Source organism: Melanostigma gelatinosum, assembly GCF_949748355.1.
Source record: "Melanostigma gelatinosum genome assembly, chromosome: 22".
In the NCBI taxonomy this organism is placed as follows: domain Eukaryota; kingdom Metazoa; phylum Chordata; class Actinopteri; order Perciformes; family Zoarcidae; genus Melanostigma; species Melanostigma gelatinosum.
This window is the reverse complement of record NC_136655.1, coordinates 8298020-8324378: the sequence shown is the minus strand read 5'-3', so window position 1 is coordinate 8324378 and position 26359 is coordinate 8298020. Positions and strand designations below refer to the sequence as shown.

Sequence of the window (26359 nt, the reverse complement as noted above, 5' to 3'; positions counted from 1 at the left end):
ATTTCTGTCAAACCACTGAACTGTTTAATGAATAAATGTATATAAAATGTGTTTTTTTTAATAGAATGATGTCCTACTGTAACACACATCAAAAACAAGCTGATTTCTTGCCGTGTGATTTGATTCCTCTGATGAATAAACTGTTTTGAATGAAATTATTATTTAGTGTGTTCTGGTAAACTTTGTTCAGTACAAAAGCTGTAAAAAAAGAAAGTAGTAGAACTGTTTTATTATGCGCAGTAAATTCTTTTCCCCTAATAAATCACTCTTAACTTTATGAGCGCGGAATAAAAGGTCAGGGTGTTATTTGATGAAGAATGACTTGTTTTGCAAAGTCTATTAATATACTGGAAATATCCCGAGATGCTGAAGGTTCAGAGAAAGAAATGTCCGTGAAAAGATTGCCTCATTTATCAAAAACTATCAATATTTTATATATATATATATAAATAAATAACTTGACTTGCAGTGCAAGGACAAGATGAGAAATGTAATTGTAGGAGATGAGGAATGTTCAAGAGCCTAAGACATCTGATGTTTGGTGTGTACACTCACCCGTCAGGCCCGTCTCTGTGACTTTCAGGCCCTGAAGCAGCGTGAACCTTGCAGGGAGCTGGCAAGAGCTGCACTGCGGTACAGATGAAGAAGAGGGGGGAGGGAGGGGGGGCACAGAATGATGCAGTGATACACTGGACTATAAGATCAGAAATAGTGTGTGACAGAATCTGATAATGAAATACAGGTGAGCATGTGTAGAAGTCACAGCTCACAGGAACTGATATAGGACCCTCATACTCAGAGCCATGGTGGTCTTGCTCAGACATGTTTTATTTTAAAAAGATACATTCTCCCCGAGACTTTTTTTGTCGAGTGAAGCCGATCCCAACTGGGAAATCTACAAAGCCCTCACTTGATTTCAGGCGGTGGTTGAATTGTCTAAATCACTCGTATGGTTTTCTCTCCCCTGTTTTCTGGCTTTGTTGAGCTGAAAGTTGTTATGTTAGAAGTGCATCTGATATGATCCAAACTCATGTGTGCATCTATTACAAGACAAGTAATTCTCAAAGGAATAACTGAGTGGATCCACCTTTCCGATGGGATTACGCTCCCATTAAAAGATGTAGAATCCTTTTTGCAGGTAAATCCAGTAAGGCCGATGCAACTTTGTTGTTGTTGTATCCTGCAGAGGGCAGTGGTGTAGCATTAACACAACTGCTCACCAGTCACCTCAAAGAGGAACAGAGAAAATATCAGTTTTGATCTGTAAAATGTTCCCCAAGTGGTACTTTGTTCCCACATTTGTTTCTCATATTCATAAACTCTTGATCCCGCATGTTTCAAAGTGGTTTAGCCCTCAGATTAAACCCCGAAGTCTTTCTATTTGAGGAACTAAACTCTGCTCTTTCCTCTTTTTCGCTCATAATCTCTAATTCACCCACTTTGTGAACTTTTTTGGTGATAAAGTCCTCGATTTCCGAGCTGTGGTTTTGGCACAAGGAGAGAAGAAAAAAAAAGCTCTGAAGAAGCCAAATCCTTTTAACAATAACCTACTTGTCTCTCTACGGCTTATGAGGATTGGTACATTTTTTTATTTCACAAGGAAAGCCTCGTTCTCTTTTAATAGGATTAATTAGATGACCAGACAAAAAGACAAAAGGTGATTCAAATCAACACATACATGGTCATTTTACAGTCAAAAGCGCCCGAGATAAGTTTCTTTCCTTGTCGGTATATCAGCCGGTGTGTGAGGGATTAACCCCCCTGAAGCCTGACGACCAACAGAGAAATATTATATGTCCAAAACACCAAAATAGCCAACAGTAACAGGTGTCATGACACATGCGAATGGGTTTGTTTTGCTCCTGGAGAAGAGTAGAGTGAAGAGGACCACACCACATAATGAATATGTTCAGTAGACAGAGCTCAGAGACAAAGAAGGGATTCTTTCACAGGACCAGCATCAGTGGAAAACAGGCTGAAGGGAGGCCAGTTTCACTTCTTTTTTTTCTCATTACACTGACGCAATTGTCGACATGTCAGCACTCAAATTGCTTTCTGCTGACATAATCACTCAAGAACATTGGGGATCTAAAATGAAGTGATTTTTTTTTGTCTGGAATGAAGTACCACCCTGTATTGTCACAAAGTCAGACACAGCATGCTACGCGTTTTAAGTCAGGACCAGACAAGTACAGAGCTCATTGCAGCTTCAGAAGCACCATAGACACAGCTGTGCAATGAAATGTGGGAGAACTGTGTTCATTGTTTTCTGAAGTTAAAAGAATATTTCGAAAAAAGAACTAAGAAAAAACCATCAAGCACAACAAAAATACAATAGAAAACAATAGAACTGATTCCTGCCCACTTCATGAAGCAGCTACCATTGTAGTTTTATACTTGATTGATTTCAAGTTTAAAATCCTCCACCACTACTATACCACCACTAACGAGCTCAGCTGTGGACCCGCCTGCTCATTAGGGGACATTTCCTTCAGCTGTGCTGAGTTTTTAAAAAGCCTCGGTCTGCTGGAGCACATGGTCACTTGTGCTGTGGGTGAGATAGTGTGTTGTGCACTCTTTTTTTAAATTTCTGGCTCAGAAATATATTTTGGCAGCTTGGGAGTCAACCCAAACCAAGCGCCCCTTTCTTTTTTTTGGCTCAACACCGGCTCTTTAGAGAACCCATGTCCCCCTCAAGCCCAGTTATTTATGTTTATTTCTGTATCTGTGTTTGAGTTGATCTCTGTCCTGGGGAGCAGCAGAGGACTTGGTCAAAGCACAGCAAATTAAAAACATCCAAGTTTGCCAGATAGCAGGCATCCTCCTGATAGTCAGTCATCAACTGGCAGAAAACAAAGCAATCACTAAAACAGGGAGGCAGAACAGTCCGATTGTATGAAAGTGGGACAAAGGTTTCACCAGTTAGTGAGACCCTCTCGAGACAAAGCACAATTTCCCAAGGATGTGCAGTCACAAGTTTGGAAATCCAAACACCTGAACTGAAGCTAGACATTAAAAAATGTAAGACGACAGCAGAGAAATACCCAAAATGTTCTCTTGAATGAAAAAAGTTGAATTTTGGTTGTGACAAACTGATTAGTGCCGTTAAAAAAAAAACGAGGTGCATTTTCCTCCGACATAATACAATTAACGTAGAAAAGGAATTCCTGACAAAGTCACAAATACCACAAGGGGTAAGAAAATAAATCTGAGTGGTTGCAAGAGAGAAGCAAAGCTGAAAAGCATTGAATCGACCCAAACTTTAAGACTTTCTGCTTTCTTTTTCCTTTTGAATGACGAGATAACTTTACTACTTCAGAGAAGCCCAAAAGGCTGGGTACCACTGGTTTAAAACGTATATATTCACTCTGAGCATGGATGGGATCAGAGCCTCTCCCCACAACCCAACACCAATACTTCATGTTGTCCCCTTGGAATTGTAGTCTAAGCCTGATACTTCTCTCACAATTTCAAGTTACCAGACAACAGGCTTCAGTGTTGGAGCATTAGTGTACGTAAGATGCAAAGAACGGACATTCAGTGGCACACAGAGTATAAACTGGCCTGAGACATGCTTAGATGAGCACAAAGGTGCAGTCTTTGCAGATAAATATGCTTTTTGCTTTAAAACAAGGTGTAAAACCAGAAAATATTGACACTTAAACCATTTTTAAAAGTCCTTATCGACTATAAAGACAAAAAAAGCGAGGACCAATTGCTGACATCACTGGTGTTTTCTTTGGGAAGAAAAAAAAGTTGTTCAGTGTCCTTGAGTCTTTTGCTAGAACACAATTTATTTTGATGTACAAGGTTCCTCTTCCCCTTAGTTTCAGTTGTCTCATATGTCTTCAGGGTGATGCAAATGTCAAATACTATAGAAGTAAAATGAGTCAGCCTGAGACATAAAATAGAAAGAAAATCACTTCACTACTTGAAGAGCAAGGAGGGAGCCAAGGACTGCACGTACTTCTGAAGTATTCCAACAATGAAACCTGATAGATGCAGTCAGCCAGGTAGAAAGACATCATATGCAGGTGAATTCTCAGATCTCGAGGTCTGCAGAGGTGACAAAAAAATGAAAAGTCCTTTTTGGAATTCAGAGAGTAAGAGTGCACTCTCGAGTCCTGGTTGATTGGGGTCAAGGAGGTTGTGTCGTGTCTGGCGCAGAGAAGGCATTTGAAGAGTTTGATCAAAAGAGTGATTGTAGTCTGTAGGTCCAAGATGGGTCAAGACCAGCGAAATCTAAAAGTGTGTGCGTGTCGTAGGGCGATCACTATATGACAGTACGATAACCGTAATATTTAGAAAAGGCGGGTCGTGAAATAGTCCCGAAATGCAATCTATTGGTCTTATGTACATGTGTTTTCGTGGGGACACACGATTACACGCATCCAAGTGACTATGCGATGGACAGAGTCGTGACGTATTAAATGTAGAGAAAGGCTGTAGAAATAGCAGTTTTAAGCCCAATCATGATGTTTTTCCTAAAAACTCAGTGGTTTTGTTCCCCAAACCCAACTTTCGTTATAGCGGGATGTCTTTTACTCCTCATTCAAAAACAGCTCAGACATTAGCAAGCTAACGTTAATTCTACCTGTATTTAATTTAACGACGCAAAACCTACCGGAGTGTCACAAACTCATTTGATGTGGTGGTGCGACCAGTTTTAATTCAGTAACAGATAAATCTCCACTTGCAGCACTTATACATTATAACTAGGTTTGCACTTATGAAGAGCAGGTGCAGCTGCACTCAAACAGGTGTTTCCACATAGCTGATTAGACCTCTGCTCCGCTTCATGCTTGGTGGAGTCCTGCAAGGGAGGAGGGTCTAATGAGGCAAAGTGACAACGCCTGTAAAGGGACCATAATGACTGTTTCTTTCAGACTGAAATATGGTGTTTTGGGCTTGAAATGGTCAAATGCTCTATAACGCTGCATCTTTCTGTGATGAATAACCAAGCTTTTGCTTTTAAATCATGACCGTGACGCTATATAAGCAGGAGCCTGTCAATAGTGCACATTCATTTCAAAGACGGGGCTTTAAATCCTGAAAGTATCCGTCAAACGTTTTCACCACTGCCTGCAAGAAAACATCAATCCCATATGGCTTGATTGTCACAACAGCTGAACCATATGTTGGGGGATTTAATTGCAGAGTTTGGCTCTAAACTGATATGTAGGCCGACAACGCTGGAGCGATCGAGCGCTATTATAATTAAAGCTGGCTCGAAGCAGAGCCATATTGTGGGTTTTATCAAATTTATGGCTCATGTAAAGACATTTGCAGAGAAAATGGGTTTGCCAGAGACGGCCTAATTGAGCGTCAAAGAACAGATGAAACACTAGATGCAGCAACTGTTGTGTGCAAGTGTTGTGCACAAAAAAATAAAACGTCCTGCGTGATATCATAGGATGTATATACTGAAAGGCTGAAGGTCATCTGTGAATTAGCTTGATCAGCAGAACAGGCGGCTGTCATGATTAATGCCGTGAGACACGCGTGTGGCTGGAATTTAAATAAGGACACAGACACGCACATGCATCACACTTTTTAAGAAAAGACTTCTCTTCAAGTAAAACACATCTCTCAAACATAACACGCTGCTGCTCTCATCAGGCAGAATTATCACAGATGTGCATGCAATGCAAATGGCCAGTCGGCGATATGTCATAAGAGCACTGAGAAGTGAAGCTTAGTGGCTGTTGCCATGGAGCATCATGACATGAAATATATGCCAAGAATGGGAATCATTTCACTTGAATTATTGATATTCTTTTAATAAATCTTAAACGATTGAATAACTGAAATCTTTGCAGAGCCTCCAGGGTAGAACGCTAACTTTAATATGTTTTTTGACTTTGAGATGGGAATGACGTCATTTTTGCTCTGTCTCAAAGTCAAATTTCTAAGTTTTTATCCAAAACACTGCATGAAAAAGATCTGTATTGAAAAGCAGCCTTTTCAAAGGGGAATTTAAAGTCCCCTGTGTTTTGCTTGTTGTTACATTGACGGATGTTTGAGCTCGTGCAGAATGACGGCCGCCTATGTGTGCAGAGTTTGACACCAGAAGGCTGTTTTCACAAAGTTTCTCTGTGCGCACAAGAGTTCAGTTTTAAGACGTGTGTGTACGCGGGAGCAGGTTTTTGTGACATCACAACTAGTTTGGAGCCAATCACGGGTCAGTATGCAACTTCCACAAGTTTTGTGTGGAAACTTACACCGAGAATAGACTTTGCAGTGATGTAGATGACATCAGTTAAAGTTTGGAAACGTATATTAATACGCACGTTATTATGCATTTGTCAACAAGGGAGAAGGAGTGGAATTGGGCTTGATGTCGTGAACAACTTTCAACTAGGTCAGTTCACTTTTTCAGATTAATTCAACGCAGTATTTTTTCTTTACATGAATTTAAAAAATTATAATTTCAATTGAAAACAGAAAATAAGGAACTGCACAAATCCTAAAGAAATAAAAACAGATCAATAAACACATACCCCAATTGGATTGTGACATGAACAACCGTAGAAATATGTGAACAACACTTTTTATTTATGGGTACAATGTCACCCTGAAAACGCTGCTTTTCACCTGACAAATAGAAACTGCCGATACAAATCACTCTCCGATCAAAACCGCTTCAGCCGAGTGCATCTCGGGGTCCATTTGCGTCGCGTTGCAGCTTTAACCGGGTCCATCATGCCTTGCGGTGTTCCCAGTTCAGTTCCGATGCAATTGACAACGCGCCCTGTGGTCTTCCCACACTTGCGGGGCAGAGCAGCGGGCTAACGGGCACAGCGGCAGATGTTGAGAGTCCCCCATGTCGGATGTCCAATAAGCGGCCGGACGCATGGTTTACATCCACACGCGTGATACAGGCGGGGGGGGACGTGCGCACACTGTTAACTCTAATGCAGGCTCGGATCAGCGCGGAATGAACAGGATCTCCCGCATGTAACCCGCAGAACAAGCAGCTGAAAGTACCGGATTTTTGTTTTTTATCAGAGAGAAACACTGAGTTGAAATGCTCTTGCACGCAGTGATCCAATGCTGAATACAGGTATGTTGTTGGCGATTTCCGCTGGGCTGAATGCAGTCAATGTCTCCAGCTTGAATGCGTCAGTCTCGGCAACATTTCAAATCTGCTGCCAATAAGACAAGGTTGTGGGCGATTCAATGACCTCATTTATGTCATTTCATAGTGAATGTCCAGTTTGTTATTTATTTAGAAGACGGGAAAAAACCGAGCTATCACTGGTCAGCTGGAGTTGCATAACTTTATTTCGCAATTGGGTCAGATTTATTCATGTATTTTCTCCTTATCCTCCCTTTTTGAAATGCTAACGTGGGTAGACTATTTTACAACGTTTATACATTCACACAAGAATACATCCTTACATGGGAGTGATTGTGGTGTTCCACCTGGTGACATACTTGATGCACGAGCCAGCAGGACATTAGTGAGTGGTCAGTGGATCTGCTGAGCACTGCACTGATGGATCTCTTAATAGAGTTGGGCAATAAGCGCTCACTCAGCAGTGGCTTTAATCAGAGTTCCTTCATCTGAGTAGTGAGAGAGCAGGAAGTCCTTGAAGCGCACCTGTGATATGGAAGCAAGGGCAAAATGCACTGATATTGTGTTTGTGGTTGGGAAACAATGGAAGAACAGTTTATTCACGTGCAGTGCAGGGCAATACAACATATAAAGTTATGTTATTGCACGAGAGAATTTGGCTTCTGCAAAAAAAAAACTTTTGTAGTTGAGAGATATCCTGCCCAATAGTCCATGTCTCCTGTTTGGATTGTGTCTAATAGATGTTTAAAGACCATTTCTTGTCAAATAAAATGCTAACTAACAGCAACTAGAGCAACTGTTATTTTCTCGATGTATCTTTTGGTCGATAAAATGTCAAAGAATACAAAAAAATACCTGCCACAATTTCTTAAAGCCCAAGGTGCCGTCGTCAAATTGCCTGTTTTACCGTACTAACAATTTCTGAACTTTTATACATTCAGCAGCAAATAAAAAAAAATTGCTTGTTAATTTTCTGTTCTTTGCTAATTCATGAATTGCTTTAGGTCTGTATAAGATAGCATTAAAACAACTAGAATAAACAATACAGTATTTTTATCACCTTTTTAAACTAGAAAGCTGGACATCAAATCTCTTCATCAAAATGATTGATCTCACAATGCTTAGCTGTATAATAAACGAGTAAACATGTCCAACATGCGCTCCTAAAGCACAAAACTAGACATTGCAGTGTGAATCCAGTCAGACTCCCACTCCCATCACCTCCATGTCAGCTGAGCTCCGAGTCTTACAGGGTTAAAGGCTTATTGTCTCCACCAAGCTGATTAGTTGTAACTTTTGAGACTGCAAGGTGGCAATTGGGTCACCCAACTTCAATATGGTGATTGATCCCAGCACTTGTGGAAATTCAACAAATATAAAGTTATATTTTGAATTTTTTTCCCAATATGTCTTCTGCAGTTTAACAACTTATTTATGCACATGACAGTGGAAAGCGTGATGAACACATGTCCACTGCCATATCATATGTTTTCAGATTAAGATGTCCGCCAAATGGCAGGTGTTGCATCCACGTAAAACTCCACTGCCTGTTTGTTCACAGGAAAATCTTCCGTTGTATCCTGAATGGAAAGCTGTTCTGTCCGATTACTCCCTGAATCTTTTCACTCGGCTTCTTCCAGCTTTGTGTTTAACCTGCAGCCACCTCACTCTCCTCAGCTGACAAAGTTGAAGTGGCACACAGCTGCAGCTAGCAGAGCACGCACGGAGAGATTGAAGCGGAGGTCGTAAATTGAAGAGAAAATGGGAGGTTGCAAGGTGTCTGTTTTGATCCAATTTCACGTTTGAATCATTTTAATATCTTTGTCAGACTTCAGGGTGGACGAACAGTGGATGTAGTGGGAACAGAGAGGAGAAACAGGAAAGATGAGATGGTGTTGTATGATATGAGGCTGTGTGCCAACTCCAAATCACAAAGTCATGAGCATAGTACTGCGACGCTCAATCAAGAAAAGTGACATTTTGTCAGCGGACACGGGTCAAATCCTAATTTAATTAGCTTTTTATGTTTGAAAAACCTGCTGACATAAGCATATCTTGTGGCGCGGCTCGATGGATGGCAATGTGGCTCGTCCACTTTGTTACAGACCGAAACATTTGAACAAGTTTAAAGTTGACTTTGTGTTAAGCTCTTTTTAGCAAATGTTAGCGTGCCAACACGCTAAGTACAAAGGTGAACATGGTAAACATTGGGCCTGACGTCAGCAGATTTAGCATGCTGCTGTTAGCATTTAGCTCAAAGCAACACTGGGCCTAAATAATCTCACAGAGCTGCTGGCATGGCTGTCGACTTGTGTTCACATATTTGCTTTGGCTAAAGCATCCGAGGCGTCATATTCACAGCACTAAACATACTTGCTGTGTATGTTTTACCTTTGTTATAGTTTGGAGAAAAAAAACTTACATTGTAATAAATAAGGTGTGTGTTTATTCACTTAAATTGCTTGTACAGCCAGAGATGAATTTCCCCTTTTGGAGGTCAACTAAACTGCATGCCGGCTCGCTTAATTTCCACCAACAGACAAACTCCTGAGCTTGAGAATCCCCGCTGCTGCAGTAGTAGTATACACCTCCACGCTTTCTCGCAGCCCACATTCAGAGGAAACAAAGAGGAAGTGACAGGAAAGTAGGGGTTGCTTCTTAATTGTTCCTGATTGTTTGGTCTACTTTCCCAGACCGTGCCCTCCAATCAATCCAGTCATCTGTGTAAGGCCTCGGACAAAGCCAGAGCCGCGTCGCCATGGTGAGGGATTGTTTGCATCCAGTCATGCCGCTAGCCATGTGGGCTCACACACACACGCACGCACGCACACACACACACACACACACACACTGTAGCATGCTCTTTTGTCTGTGCACCACTTGTTTCCGTGGACCCCCTCCTGCTGCCTCAGCCTCCTTATTGCTTTAAAAATTGTCCCCTGATTGCGTCATCGTTGTTGTTGAACTGCTCCGTGCTGCTTTAATAAAACGCCACGTCTTCTTGATACACAGTCACTAAAGTCACATTTTCAGGTCTGTTAGTAAAATATAATTTGACTCCGAAGTGTGCTATGCTTTCTGCACTATAGAAATGGTGCTACATTCAATATACTATTAGCAGTTCTTTAAAAAAATACAGCATCAGCACCAAAAGATGTACTTCAACACACCTACTTACAACTCGATAGTGTCTCAAAATAACTGAAATAAAAACGTATTTAGGTATATTTCAGTAATTATACATCATTAATACATTAAGTATGTTGTTAGTATGTCAGAAATTGCACACTTCAAGTACAATTTTGGTTAAATGAACCACAATGTATTTATTTCCATAAAGCTTTACCCTTAATGATAATTAGATTGTACAGAGACACTCGGTAATCATCATTTTGTTGTGTCCTGTTTGTTGTTGGCAGACTGCTGGTGAGGTGAGCCAGGCCTGAAACTCAATCAATGAGTTTGTTAAAGTGCAATTAAGTAATGGAGTGAGAGAGCACTGGGCTGAAGCAAGGCAGGAAGTTAACTCTTTGGTTGGTGTGTTGAATTTATTCAAACCTACTTGTATCGTTGGTGTGACGTCAAAAGCTTTTCTTTTACATCTTTCAATCTTAACATCGTTGTACCTTTTCAATGCTTATCTCAAATATTAAAGGGGCTTTAAATGCTATTTTTGTGCCGATCCGTTGAATAAATATCCCTCCATGTTTGAGGAATGACGTATAAGAAGCACTGACTTGCCATGAACTGTCCCCTCCCAAGATCTGCCTTCCTGTGGCATCCCGAGAATGACACTTTAGGGGCGGCTGACTGAAGTCACCGCTAAGTTTAGCTCAACAGTTAAGCAGAGAAGAGATCGTCTTCTTCGTGCGTGAAACCACACGGCAACAGCAAAAGCTGTCCCAAACCACAAAATGTCAACCCCCAAAAACATACACATGTGGCAACTTTGTCTGTTAGAATTTACTGTCCTGGATTATAAATGGATGACTATGTGGAGGATTCAGTGTGCAGTTGGAATGTGAAGCACTGAGTCTGTGTGTTTGTTAAACTGTGACGAATGGAAAAGGAAATTCCAACGGCACCTTTCCCAAAGGTTCAGAGGTTACTCACTCTGGAGACGTGTCGCTCAGTCCGACACTAAATACGGAACGTATACATTTACAAGGAACTGGACTGAAATAGAACCACTCGTGTTGCGGCATACTAATTTGTGTACACTCGCCATCTAGCGTGCATGATTTATTTATTTACACTCTGGCAGCGGGGGGGGTTGGAAGTTATTAGCGGGGTAAAGAAAAATCGAAGCTCGTTTCCACAAGAAACAGACTTGACAGGGTTCAGAGAATTCGATTGGTCTGACATTGACGTACCCTTACCGTCGGGTCACAGCTTCTATATCCTGTGTACTTCTGCTCTCTGGTACATTTACTGTAGATCCCTGTGAAGTCAGCTATTGAGTGGTGAAGAAAATGCTGTTTCATCATCAAAGATCAAAGTGTAAAAACCCTGTAGGAACATCTGCGTCTGCACAGCTGCCTGCTCCTATAGCCGCTGCGTGCTGTTACGAGCATATGTTGTGATATGTGTGTCAGAGGGCCAGTGGGAGCATGTGAGTCAAGGAATTCTGGAAATTGTACAAAATAACAACACAGAAAGGCGTGTCAGTGTGATAAGTTTTTCATGTTTTCTCGTTTTGATGGTCATGTTTGATGTTGTTCGTGTCTGCAGTAGTGTAGCCAAGAGGTGTCTCCAAGGATCTGAAGTTTTAATTCAATATAACTGTTACCTTGATGGAAAAGGTGACTTGTAGACCTGAAAAGACACTCCAAGCTGTCTTTATGTGGCAACCTGCCCTGCTCGACTCATGTCTCTTTTTTATGTTTTTTACAATAATAATATAATAACGCCTAAATCTTCCACCTTTCATTCATGAGCATTTGCGCATTAAAGTCTCTCATAGTTGACTCAATTGGACTTCAATGACATTTGGCTTTGCTGCAGCTTAATCTTCTTTCTGTTTTGAAAATAGGTTTATGATGATTGTATCACTGAGGAGTGAATGACTTCAGCACGACGTCGCACACAGATGTGCGCATACCAAGTGTGTGTGTGAAAGAGAGAGAGAGCGGTGAAGCAGATTCACAAGCTTGTGTCAACACTTGCTCTTCTTCCTGGTGAGAATTCCAATATCGACCGTCATTGAGTGAACGTTGCGTCGAAACATTTCGACTGCAGCTGTGACAGTTTTAAAGGCATCGTCACATCATCTCTTCGGGTATTGTGCGTTATGAAACCATGTCATGGAGCTTTTGTTATTGCAACAAGTTTGTTTTGAAATCACCGTCAAGTCCAACTTTTCCAATGAACAGTGCATTCAGATTAGAAATGCTTTCACTGAGTAGATCGTTCATTAAACGTGATGTGTTTCCTGCCCTGACTTTCTGCCACCACCAAAATGAATATAGTTTCATATCTTTTTCATCCCAAAAGTTTCTCGTAGCTACCCTAAAACCTTTTTCTTTGCATTGTTGATCCATCTGTCCCCTTCCTGTTTCACCTTCATTCCCCCTTTATTCTTTAATTTCCCCCCTTTCTTCCCCCATTCGGCTGAGCTCTATTCACGGATATCGTCTCATTTACCGGCATCTGGGTTCAGATGCATCTTGCAGTAGCTGTCTGCGGTTACAAATCATCCCGTTCCCCACCAGAGGCGGGCCTTGCCCTTACCAGATGCTTCCAGTGCAGAGGCGTGAGCAACGTAATGCAGTCTCAGTAGGAAAAGGCCTCTGGGGGGGGGGGGATTGGGGTCCCATTCCAGCTGTGATGGAGATGGAAGGCGCCTAACTTGTTAAGGGAGGCCTCAAGCGAAAGTCAGGGATCAGAGCTGAACTGATGGCCCATTCAGGAAAAAGGAGGGCTGCTGCCCAGTAGGGTTGCAATAGTTTGCGCATTAGGCACCAGCTCCTTCACTGCTCTGTTGCACAGGCCCCGTCGTCGTGGCCTTGCCAGGTTCCTAATGACTGCCTCGCTGCTGAGGTGCTTGTGTCAGCGGTTTGAAATGGCTCTCATTCTGCAACTGCTGTGAGCTTTCCTGCACCGCCACCAGCAAATGAAAAATATATTGGATGTAGACGGTCACAATCACTGCACCACAAGTGTGTTCTTGCAGCAATTCAACAGCAGCATTACAGGAAAGTAGTTCAGAGGAACATGTGTTGTAAGTTGTTCGTTTACAGGAGGCTGGTGTCACTCCACCATGTGTTGCTCGGGTTGATATTTTTATAAAGATTTGAGCTCTTTCCATCTGTATTGTATGGGTTGTCTAGTGGTTGTAAAGTCATGGGGAAGTAGGAAATATTCGGGATATGTAGGAATATTGAGTTTAAGCAGAATGATGTTGGTGTTATTGTCATTATTTTGCAATGTTAAATGCTCCTCTCTGTTCAACAGCTTGTTGCAGGTAACGTTTTGTGGCTTTAGAGCATTGTAACTGAAAGCAGCTGCTGAGTGAACCCAAACAGTAAAGCTTTTTACAAATGTTTCCAAGATCAACGAAGTTCATTGCACTCAATAATGTTAATTTTTTCCTTTTTAGCGATGGCCAGTTAAACGTGATTAGCACCCCCTTGTGGTGTGGAGGAATGAGGGCCTCTGGATGAAGGCCATGGAGCTGAAAGTTTGGGTGGACGGAGTGCAGCGCATCGTGTGCGGCGTCACAGAGTTCACCACATGCCAGGAAGTGGTCATTGCTTTGGCACAAGCCATTGGTAAGCTCAAAGAGACTTCGCCGAGTGTTCACAGGTGATCGATGCTCGACAAAAGATCTAACGGCACAAGAATATGAGCTGTAGATGTCAATTACAAAACAACTAATACCATGACAAAGACCCCCAACAAGAAGAGTGGATTTTACCCTGTGAGATGAAATCTTCTCCATCTGCCTCCTTAACTTTAAACTACGGTGGTGTGAATAATATTTAGTCCCACATAAATCCCAATGGGGATTCTTATTTGCTACGTGGGTTGTGTCCGATATTGGCCGGGCAGTTTGTCAGAAATACTGGAGATGATAAATTGCAGTAAAATGAAAAGTGACAAGAGGGCACAAAGAGATTTCCCCCATAAATGGGCTGCTCGAAACGAGATGAGTCATGCTGCAGACGTTGGTCTATTTACGTGCTGTACAATTGCAGAGAAATAAGTTACTTATTGCATGGATTGCATTGTGCTTTATAGCTGTGAAGTCAAGAGCATAATAATATGATTTCATCAAATTGAAGGCTGTGCACTGCTTTTAAAATGGACAGATTTTCAAGGTATTTCTCACGAATCCCCAAACACAGATTTGTCTCAGAGCCTAAACCCCGTCTTTCACGGTGCCAATGTAGCAGAAGTAATGGCGTCCACTGTCCTTTGTGTTCTGCTGTGCCTTTTGTCCAGGCCAGGGCACTTTGATGTGAATGGCTGTAGTGATGAATGCGCCTCTTTTACAAGGACCCTTACTGTGTGAGCGGGCGAGGGTACGATGGGCAGTGTTTTACTCTTATCTATATTTGCACAGGAAAGAATGCAGGCGTACACACACACATAGAGCTGTGAACCACTGAACAGAGCCCTTTTCCCAACACAATCACTGTTTGTTGAGTTGAATGTTCCCACTGTTAAGTTCTTTTACGAAACATGATTGTGAAGTTCTTTGAAATTACCAATGCTGCACACGGGTGGGAGAGGTATGTTCTTTCTTTCCTCTTTCTTGCAAAGCTCTTTTGAAGTTCATTTTCAAAGCGTGCTTACGGTAGCTTCTTACCAATGGGAGTTTCAACCATGACAACATACACAAAGAAGTACCAAGCCATTCAATGATGCAAGTTACTTTACAGGCCAGAAATCGTCAGCAGCAGCATAACAATAAAAGTGAACAGTGTTTGTGATTCATGAGTAGAAGGGGGCCAAGAACAGGTCTTTGGGGTACGCCCCGGGTTAAAGGGACCCCCCCCCCCCCCCCCAAAGGACAAAGCAATGACAACTATACAAAGAGAGTTTCATTGAACAAGTTTGAGCTGAATCAGCTGAAGGCATCATCTCTGTTCAAACGCAAAAGTAATAAAACAACCCCACAGCCGTCATTTAGTTCAGATTCAAATGTTGCTAACTGGTGATAGGTGGATGGAAGTTTGTGACATCACCTGTAAACTGCCACTGAGTCCCGCCCACTTAAAAACAGGGAGAAGAGGACGAGAAAAAAGTTAAATACAGAAAATCCCGAATGAACGAATCACACCTGTTTGGAAAATGACTGTGTTCTGTGATCTTGTAGAACCCCATCGCTCATAGGAAGAAGCTGATTGAAAATAGATGTTATCGTGGCCTTTAAGATGTCAAAAATATTCTGAAATAAAGCGCCATATGCCATCAATTTTCTTGTTTTGTCCCAGGACGCACTGGCAGGTACACCCTGATCGAGAAGTGGCGTGAGACAGAGCGTCACCTGGCACCGCACGAGAACCCCGTGGTGTCTCTCAACAAGTGGGGTCAGTATGCCAGCGACGTCCAGCTCATCCTCCAGCGAACCGGCCCGTCTGTCAGCGAGCGGCCCGCCTCTGACAGGCAGGCTCGCGTCCCAGAGCGAGGCTTCTTCCGGCAGAGCCTGCCACCTCTGGCCAAGCTCCGCCCGTCGGGGACAGACCGCTCGCTCAAACGAAGGGAACCCAAACGCAAGTCTCTGACCTTCACCGGGGGGGCCAGGGGTCTGCGGGACATATTTGGGAAAAGCAGAGATGCTGAAGGTAGTGTGTTTTAGTTTGTTCAATACATTCAAGCTTACTGTTGTCAGTAATAGTTGTTCCTAGTTGTGCACATACTGTCAAAAGCCCTGGTTTTACCGTCATCCTTCTCTTTCATTCCACAATCGAATAACCATCCTTTCATCCGTCCACTCAGCCAAACAGCCTCAGCAGCGGGGGGTGAGTCTGAACCTGAGCAGGGTTGGAGGTGTTGGAGTAGCATCTGTACATGGGAGTCCAGCCAGAGAGCTGAGCCGGTTGGTGCAGCTGCAGAGAGACAAACTCCAGGCCCTGGAGAGCCGTCTGCTGGGCTGCGAGGCCGAGCTGCAAGACTGGGAGGAGGCCGTTGGCGAGGTCGATGAAGTGAGTCAAACCACAGCTGCTAGTGCTGTTACTTACAGGAAAAGATTATGTGTGCAGATCCATAACACCTGCACTCTAAAACCCTCACAAATGTATTCAGTTATATGGCATTCACACAAAGTAGGAGACAGTCACTGGCCTCTCATTCTCTGCTCCAGAGTTTTCACATGGAACTATTTTTCTCTTGCCAGGGAGGAAACTTGGAGGAGGACCTGCTGCTTTTCGAGCAGCAGGTGAGGAGGAACGATGCAGAGATGGAGGAGGAGGAATTCTGGCAGAACGAGCTGCAGATTGAGCGCGAGAGCGAGCGGCAACTCCGGCAACAGCTAGTCGAGCTGCAGGGCCGCGTACGCGACTGTGAGGCCAAGCTCTCAGAGTACTTGGCACACATAGAGGTGAGCTGCTGGGTTCAAAAGCGGCGCGAAAAGCGGAATTACTTTTTCCGTGACGACTATGTTCATGCCAGTTATTCCATTTGATTAATGATCTGCCATGTTCTGTGTAGAGCATGGAGGGAGGCCTGGAGCAGGAGCAGCAGGAGGCCGAGCTCAACCAGAGGGTCAATGAGGAGGAGGTACGATCTAGTCTATCATGGGCTCCAAATAAACACCCACATTTAACCACATTACAGCATGAAAGAGCCCTCCTACATCTCCACTGTGAGGATCGGTTTACGTTTGCCCATTACTCCTTCAACAAAAGTTTTGATGAGCTTCGGCTTTCTCTCCTCACTTGCCACTCTGGATTACAGGTGCGATCCCAGCTGGGGAAAGTGAGGGCAGAGCTTGAAACGCAGAGCCAACACACGGCTCGGCTGGAGAGCAGCTGCAGGGCGTTGGAACGCTCACTTGGCCAGTCCGGCAAGAGATTACAGGTCAGCTCAGATTCTGATTATTGTTTTTTTTTTACACCAAAGCCTGAAAATTTAATTTAAAGCTACCGTGGCAGCTCAGAATACGTGGGGAGGATGTTGAAGTTTTATTCATTTTTTTTGAAAATGGTTTTAAAATGTTTTAAACGTTTCAGTGCGGGGAAATTCAGTCCTCTGCTCACAAGTGGAACCATAGAAATCGAAGCTCATTTAAGTTGTGGGCAGTGAAGCGAAGTTTTAATCTCTGGCTCGCGGGGATGTGCATTGGCTCCTTGGCTGCTTGCGTCCTATGAAGCGATGTGCTCTATGTACAGGCCAGGTCCAGCAGGGTGTGGGAAGCATGAGGTCAGGGGAAGGGGAAGGGAGAGAGGGTATTACAGCATTCTTGGTCTGATTAGAGAGCGGCCTGAATAAGTACACAATCCCTCGCTTGCAGTTACGTAACCATCTGGGAGCTAACGCCTCTCTTTAACTCTCTCAACTTCAAATTATGAATTCTGGAGAGATCCTGAGCACAGTGGGATCCCATATTGATTTCCACATATTAAATCCACCTCAGTTAAAAAGCAAATACATAAATGTAGTTTAGCGAATGCAGAAAAATATATCCAAATTAGGTACAGGGGCTGAACTCATGTTTTAAAAGAAGTACTCATTTGAATGCACCGTGAGTGTATTATTTATTAGCCTTGGCATAGACTTAATTTAGTTGTCATGGTGGGTTGTTTTTTTTTCCAACACAGGAGAAGGAGCAGGAGCTGGAGCAGCTGACTAAAGAGCTACGACAGGTCAACCTGCAGCAGTTCATTCAGCAGACTGGTACCAAAGTCACCGTGCTGCCTGCTCAACCTACAGGAGAAAACAAGAATGGCACGTACACACACACACACACACACACACACACGCGTACATAGACATGCACGTACACACCAACAGAGACTCAGACCCTTGCCACATAACGATCACCTTGTTCATAAAGGGCAGTTTCATAGCGAACCATATTTTGACTGGAATGCTTTGCACACATTGTCCTGGCATGTGTATGTACACAGTGTCACCATGTGGTCATCCTGAGAAGGACACGTTGGACTGTAGACTTGAGCTGCAGAGGCCAGGACTGTTGTGAAATGACAGCTTAAGTCTGTAACCCCATGACATGGACCAAATCACTGGCAGCCCGGAATGCTGAAGAATTTCACAGTTCGTCAAAATGAAAATCCTCCCGGCAAACGTTTTGTTTTCATCAGGAGGTGGAAGAGCGTCACGGGCCAAGATTACAAGAATGTCATGTCGGATTGTTGAATCAAGCTGTTTTGTTTTTGTTTTTTGTTGCTTGCTACAGACGTGGACTCTGGTTCTCTGAGACGACTTGGCTCTTCTCGGCTTTTACCCAGCGACCTTCGCACCCTTCAAAGCGGCGGAACCTCCAGCCTCAACCCTGAAGGCATCTACGTGTGACCCCAATGTGGGAGACATGATTTGAGCAGCAGGGTCGGCCTGATGTTGTTCTGACTGGAAGACTCCCCAAACTGTTGAAATGCTCTTGAGCAAGGCACTGAAACAAAGTATGGAGGATGAGTGGGGGGGGGTACAGTTCTCACATCTGTTTTGCACCTTTCTTGCTCTGCCTCCTCTTCCGTCTTACTAGGACTGAGAATCAAACTGATGTCAACATCCATTTGCAAACTAACATTCAAACCGTCTGTACTCCAGTAGGTGAGGGAAGATTCCTCTCACAACTCTAAACTTCCATTTTCTCAGAATAAAAAAACAACTACAAGCCAGCAGATGTATTGTTGTTGCCGAAGGAGGCTTCAGCCAAACAGATACTTTATTTTTTATGTTGTAAATCATAACGTGAAGGATGCAAAGTTTGGACATGTATAAACATAATCCATGCACGAGCATGCACGAGCATGCACAAAACACCACACCTGTGCTATAACCACAGCCATATCGTATTGCCTTACTCTGGTGTTACCAGATGTCTATAATGTTAAAAGAGAAGTCAAAGGTAGCTACTAAACTATGCGCCATAGAAATTTGGTAAAATACTTGGCACCAATTCAGGTGATACCTAGTCATGGTAACTGATGTCAGTGTAACTCAGTGTCTCAATCTTTTTTTCACATTTTTACATTTGTTATGAACAGGAATGCATTTGCTTTATATTTCCTGTGTTTGACAAAAATGTAAAAAAAATGTTCGCCCATCATATAAAACAAATGATAGAGGAGAAAATAATGGAGGAACATCTTCAACTATTTGGACATTTCTGGTGAAATTGTTTGGCTCCAGGTTCAGTTTTATGTCATATTTGTTGCAGAGCCATTAATCTCCTTTGTTTCACTTGAGCACTTTCTCCAAAAGCTCTGGAATATGAAAGAAGCGATGAGGATGAGTGATGACGGAGGCCTTTGTGCCTGCAGTGTAAATCCAGCTTGGAAAGTTGTTTTTTAACAATGACTTCATACCCAATGTGACCACCAGGTGGCGACAAAACATCTATTATTCAGACGCGTGAAAGTTAACTGTGTGAAAGTTGCCTGAGGTCTGATGTTATCTGTCTCTATTCATTGTCATGGGTCAAACATGGCTGGATATTGTTTTTGTTTCAAAGCTTCAGCACTTCATAGTTTATAATCTGAAGTGCCACTTGGATTGTTTGACATATTTCACTGTGTTCTTCAAGCATGCACACACTTCTCAAAGCAGTATTACACCCACATACTGCAGTCTTTTGTTCCATCTGATTTTTTACAATGAACTAAAGATGTCTCTTATGAACCAAAGCCAGTGTGAAAAACTATAATAGTTAGATGAATGTACTTTTTTATGTGGATGCAACTTATACCCGCGAAATATACCAACTCGAGTCCAACAGTAGACACGCTTTCAGGTTTCATGGTTTGCTGTGCCAGATGGTTCAGCTCTGTCTTGTTGCAACTTGACAGAAGAAATTGACAGAAATTTGAGGGGTTTTTTTTCTTCATCAGGCTAAAACAAAAAAAATACCCATTTCTAATTTGATGATTTGTCAACACAGAATAAAAGGATATTTCTCAGAGGATCTCTACGATGATACTGACACAAACTGTGGTGGAATGTATGTTCTAATAAGGGTCCATACGCTTTTGAACTTGAAACAATTTCAATGTTTGTGGATGTCAAACCTGTGAAACAAAAAGTCTCAAAACGATGACTGTAGAAAAGATTTGCGGATGTGAGAATGTCTAAATACTAGCAATAGTGAATGCACACAAATGCCTTTTGGTCCTACTTTCCATACTTGTGACTTAGTTCTGTGTGTGCATGTGTAACTTTAGTGTCGAAAAACACTGTGGGAATTTAGAGTACCGAGATTCACACGCAGCTTTCTGATTTGCATCTGTGCTCAAATATTCACAAGCAGTTCTCTTGTTTCAGAGTTTGTGCAGCCTCATCTATAAAGTGGTTTGTTAATTGATGTAATATAAGGAGTACCGGTACTTTTCCACTGACACTTAAAGTATATTCTGATGCTAATACCTGCCCACTTCTGCAATACGGTGGTGATTCTTCTTTTTTTTTTTTTGAGCAAATTACTTCCTCAACCACTGACAGATTTTTTTGGTACACATTGTACATTGTTCTACAATCATTTTTTTTTACCAACTTCCATTTCTCACCGGTTTACAGAGAGCGATACACGACCACGAGCTTTGAAATCATTTCACCAGCTCGATATCTCATTGACCCTCGCTCGAGCCCACAGGAAGACACTCGTGTTTGCGCCGTGAGCGATAACAAAGTGAATTCCTCCCTCCGGTGAGACGGATCTTTGTTGTTTGCTCTGCGGTGCAAAAGGCAAACCGGAGGAATTTCACGTCACGACTTTTGCAAACTATTCCCAGAAATGAACAAAAAGTTTTCTTTTCTCGCCTCCGCCTCCCTTAGTATGCAGCATTATTGTCATGACAACAACTTCAGCTGTAGAGACTGTAACCCGCTAATAAAGGAATCGCAGTTGACTGAACGTTTTTTGAATCATGGCATGCCTTATCGAAAAAAAATAATTGCAAATAATGTCTACAGATCACAGCAGTTTATGGACTTTTTGTTTTTTTTAAGTATAGATTGAAGTCTGAAATATGCAGAATGCTACAGAGGTTGGGTTTTAATGCTGTTGTTTAATAGGCAGCTGTGCGTGCATGCAATAATGTGTGATTGGTTCATTTGGACTCCCAATTACTGGCTGTCAAGGATGCAACAATTCATCTGAGAATGATTTTATTCGGGGTTTGTTGTGTCCCTTTCTGCCTTGCTGACATTTACACTGTGGAGATTTGATCTTTGGTAAAGAGCAGACAGCTCAGTGTATCACGAGCGGAACAATGGGCAAAACCTGCACATTACTGTCATTCCCTTTGATTCAATTCTGGCAAAGACAACATCTATGGATGTAAAAGAGATGCGTGTTGCATTGAAACATGACAGTAAGTTCACAGATATTGTTCACGATTGCTTTTTTGTTGGTGCTTTTCAAACATAGAGCATAAACAAACGATGTGATGGAGCCATTATGAAAACAGCCATCCAGTGGTTTTGAAAGCTAAAGTAGAAATGCTGCGGCTCAGGGATAACTCCAGACACAGAATTACCCAGACAAGAATGGGCAGAAGGTAATTATGGATGAACGCTGTTTACGTCGCCAGCATTTTGACAAGTTCAATTGTGTATTTGCTCTCACGGGGACTTGAGCAGCTGTTTGACAAATGTAGCATTGGCTCCTAGATGCAACATGTCAAATGCAAAAGAGGTAACAAGTTGGTTCTCAGAGAGGTGGAGCATTATTTGCAACACAGTCAATGATTTGCAAAGTAAAAGTCTATCGGCTGGGGTTAGAATCATTGAGATGAACTGTGCTCGGCTAACTTCACTATATAATGCCATTAACTCGTTGTGTAGACAAATTATTGTACAGTAAACATGTTATGATTTTGTATTGTTCACACACAAATTCACCAACCAGATGTTTTTAGCTTTCAGAATTGAACACGTTTTCTTCTTCGGGTCATCTTTCAGCCACACATTTAAGAAATGAAAATCAAACTCAAGAGAAATGTAAAATGTACAAATAAAATGAATGAAATATATTTAAAAAAACATGCCAGAAATGAATAAACTGATATACAGTGGTCAATACTTTTTTTTTGTGATTTGTATTTCATATTTCTCATGTAGGAAATCCACAGGATTTGCATCTTCACCTATCAGGGAGCCCCACTGCTGTTGAGCCCAAAACTACCCCACACACCAAACTAAACGTGTCAAACTAAAAATAATGAAGGTCTTTTGACATAAATCTCGACACATTTGACTGTTAGCTAAGCCCCACCGCCCTTGGTTGCTGTTGCTGTGCCTTTCAAGCTTTCATTTCCATACAAATGACGTCGTTTACAACTATAATAGTGACAGTTTTACCACGACAACACGTTTAATCATTTTAGAAAACAGTGGGTCCTCGATTTCACAAAGACGATGACTGAAGCGACGTTGGAGGAATCCACGTGTAGACCAAAGAAACAAGTTTAATTAAAGTGTGAGGGCTGAAAGCCTTCCAGTGTTGTATCCCCGAAATCAAAATGCTTGTCACCATGTCACGCAATGGTGATAACACGACATTTTAGGGACACCCATCCTACAACAAAATGCAGCTTTATTTTGTTCGGGCTCTTACTGATGCTGCTGCTGCTGCTGCAGCCTGAAGGAGCCGGAGACGTGAGGGTGACTTATGCAGTTGTCTAAAACGAGATGCGATAAAAGCGCGGATGACCTTCTCTGAATCTGCGAAGGATAAAAACAACTTAATATTTCATATGTTTCTGAATTGCAGGAAGCAGAGTCTCAGCAGCCTCTTTACCTGCACTTCAGAAGTCAAGTAACTGTCAGAATCACTCTCAGCCCCCACGACCAGTCGGCTTTGTGTTCGAGAGACAGACACACAGACAGACTTCTGCCAGGATTGACTGGAATAAAAGTTTCTCCAAACAACAGCCAGCTTCAGATTCATTTTCAACTTTTCATACTGTACAGAGTCGGAGGACTTATCAGACCAGTTTTGAGCGAAACGTCTCTCCCAAATGTATTTCTGCTTCAACACTCTAATGGAGCTCAACAGCTGGGTCAGAGGGGCTCTTATTACATCCGTGACCCTCTCACACCAGACCACGCTTGACGATTTGTAGCCTTAAATGCCGTTACATTTTTAACCATCGTTGTCTCCTGTGGTTTATAAGGTGCCATCTTTAGGTCTCATGGTTTTTCTTAAGCAGGCATCACTTTTGGTGACGTATTCTGCAGTGTATCTCATTAGGAAATAAAACTCCCAAGTAAGTGACAGCAGTTTTCAGCATGCAGGCACCAGCCAAGCCTCAAGTCATTACACCACGACAGCATTGTTCAGTTTAAAATCTTGTTTTTCGAGATCAGTGTGGTGTGTTAAATAGAGGCTTGTGGAGGAATCTGGATTTTAAATGATACATATACAACATATTTTTAAATAAAGAACACTGTAAGCCCCTCTTAAACACAAAGTTGTGACACCCCTATACCCTAAACGTTTGTCTTTCTTCAATACCCAGTGAGTATTTTATTGATAGCCATGTGTGCACAATAATAAATGCAATTTCCAGGCTGTAAACCTGTCATAAAATTCTTATTATAAATCAAACCAAACGACTCAGATTCGGAGTCAGATTTAGCTCTTTATTGGCTGCTCTACTTCCAAAATGTTTGTTCGGTGGCAATTCATCCCATATTCGTACAACAGATCCATGCCTCTGAGCTGTAATCGACTCCTTTCTCTATCCTGAGCTCTGCTGATTCAATCGCAAAGCTGTCATTTGGCTCGCAATATAACATCAAAGTATGTTTGATTTTATCAGAGGGAAATCTGTACCGTGCCGTGGTGTCGCAAGACTTTTTTTTTAAGCAACCGTGTGGATGGAGATCAGAGATTTCATGTGAGTTATCTGAACGTCTTCTAAAAGGCACAGGATGAGTAATCGTCTTACAATCATGGAGCCTAATTAGTTAACCTCAATTTGTGAATTATGATGCAAATGTTGCACCTCAGATGGATTAAACAATTGTGTTTAAACTGAATTATAGTTGTGCCTGAAGATTGATGAGACTATATTTGTTTGTGTGTGTGTGTGTTTGTGTGTGTGTATTTGCACAAGCCAGGGCTGATGCTGTCATTAAATAGCCCCTTGGCCCCTCTCCTGAATCTGTTTATTCTGCACTGGGCATGGGGGGAGGTGGCAAACAGATGGACATCCATGAATTATGGAAATTATGGGCTTTGATTAACCACCACACACTCTGTTGGATAAAAGTAACTGCGGGGTTGCCAAGTTATGTGGTGGTGCACTGGGCTGTGCCGTCAGTCAGGCAGCAGCGTGATGGACCTGATGCTTCATTGATGTTGTTTACTGCTCAATCTTAAAAAGCGGGGAACCGCTGTATTATTTAAAGTAATTCCTGTTGAAGTTTGGTCCAAGGTGAAAGAGCAGTTTGACAAATATACAAACGTATACAAACGTATACCGAGAGTTAGATGAGAAGATTGATACCACCCTTCAGCCAGAAATCGTTTGTCTTAGCTTAGCATAAAGCCGCGGCACAAGGGGAAATGGCTAGCCTGTAAATCGTACACAACCCCTGTGAAGCCACATCTTGTCCTTTTCACGATTTGGTTTTACAAACTAGCCGATATGTATTTATTATTAAGTGTTATGTTGGATATGTGTACAGCTTTAGAAATATATTTTTGGCTTCTTGTTTCTCATTTGCACCATAATCCACTCTTAAGAATGAGTGTTTGAAACTCTGAACATATTCATTAAGTAGCGTGCAGCAGGATAATTAATCATCTATATCATCATCATTTAATTCTTCAGTTACTTTCATCAAATTAAGTCAGATTTCGAGAGTGTTTAATTAAAGCTCTTTTAAAAAGTATTTGATTTGTTTGAAACAGGCACCAATTATCTCAGTATTGGCCTTGCAACTTGCCTGCAACCAACACCCCCCTTCAGCATCTGATCCCCCCTCACACACACACACACACACACACACATACATACGCGCCATCATCAGCCGTCCCTCCACACACCACTGTCCCCATCTCTTCACGTTCATAAATGAAGAGAGACAGCCTTATCCCGGAACCAACACGGAAAAGCAATTAAAAAGGAATTAAGGGTGTGCAGGGAGAAATTGGATATGATACCCGACGCCTATTGTAAATGTCAACGTTATTACTGTGTTGTTGTTTCCCATTCCTTTGGCCGCCTTGCCCATTTTCAGGAGTGACAGCCCATAGTCTGCTGAGCTTAATGAAGCCGTCTCAGCAGCCAGGGTTTTGGTATGTAAGGTGAAGAGTGCTGCTTATCCCCTTCTGCATGCAGCTCTCATTAGACGAGTAACAGCCCCCACTTCTCGTCTGTCTTCTGTCCTCGAGCAAATGTCTGTTCAACTTATTTAACACCACTGCCCTAATGCCGTGTGAATTGTTACTGTACTTTAGGTTCACCTCATTGTGTTTTCAGCTCAGCTCGCGCCGAGAAGGAGCAGTGATTGCCTTTGACATTAACTGATGGGGTCCTTGATAAAACACAGTTAAACAAACACCCGTAAAACTGAATTTTTACGCTTCATATTGACATTATTTTGGTCTGTTAAAAAGAAAATATCCATAGCTCCTGAGGTTTTCAATGAGAGACTTAGGTCACAGAGGTGGATTCTCATTCACTTATTTGTTCCTGTTTTATGGGGTCATTGGCTGAATATTCAGATGGTTTTCTACGCCGGTGATTCTTGGCATGGTTGAGCTCCAGAATAACATAGGGGTCCGTTGTCTTATGTTGCCGTTATGGGAGCTCTACCAATAATCACCTGATGTGTCACTGGTTTTCACTCTTGTAACCCAAAATAAATGAATAATTCCTCGTAAAAATGCAGCCATGGATTATCCTCTTAAAAGGGAATCTACCTGGAAACGGGAGTTTGGAGACACTGAAAAGCAATTTTAATTTCCCCTCACTGCTGTCTGAGCTGTCACTGGAAACATAAGAATTGATTCTGACAGGAGAGGGTGAGAGGAATTACCCTGGGATCTGAGACGTCCAAGGTGAACACGGCCGGCCGTACCACTGTAATATATGAATGTCCTGTTTTATCACTCTTTAATTTCCCCGAGGGACTTTTACTTTACAC

At 42.3% G+C, this 26359-nt stretch overlaps 1 protein-coding gene across 2 annotated transcripts; it reads left to right on the top strand.

Moving 5' to 3' along the window:
• Positions 1-6868: 6868 nt before the first annotated feature.
• rassf8b (Ras association domain family member 8b) lies at positions 6869-22242 on the top strand. 2 transcript variants are annotated; one of them, XM_079294194.1, is made up of 10 exons: positions 6869-7063; positions 9772-9839; positions 13677-13848; positions 15517-15867; positions 16022-16227; positions 16419-16622; positions 16733-16801; positions 16979-17101; positions 17842-17968; positions 18441-22242. In XM_079294194.1, exons 3-10 carry the CDS (start codon positions 13737-13739, stop codon positions 18554-18556), a joined length of 1308 nt encoding a protein of 435 aa, XP_079150320.1. In that variant the 5' UTR covers positions 6869-7063; positions 9772-9839; positions 13677-13736; the 3' UTR covers positions 18557-22242. The 2 variants fall into 2 exon arrangements, with proteins under 2 accessions (XP_079150320.1, XP_079150319.1); XM_079294193.1 differs by lacking the exon at positions 9772-9839.
• Positions 22243-26359: the final 4117 nt, after the last annotated feature.

Bases quoted from the DNA above. Each gene is read 5' to 3' on its own strand.
- rassf8b (XM_079294193.1), top strand. From the start codon at position 13,737: ATGAAGGCCATGGAGCTGAAAGTTTGGGTGGACGGAGTGCAGCGCATC. The intron at 17,102-17,841 runs GTCAGCTCAGAT...TTTCCAACACAG, and splicing joins AGTCCGGCAAGAGATTACAG to GAGAAGGAGCAGGAGCTGGA. The intron at 17,969-18,440 runs GCACGTACACAC...TGCTTGCTACAG, and splicing joins TACAGGAGAAAACAAGAATG to ACGTGGACTCTGGTTCTCTG.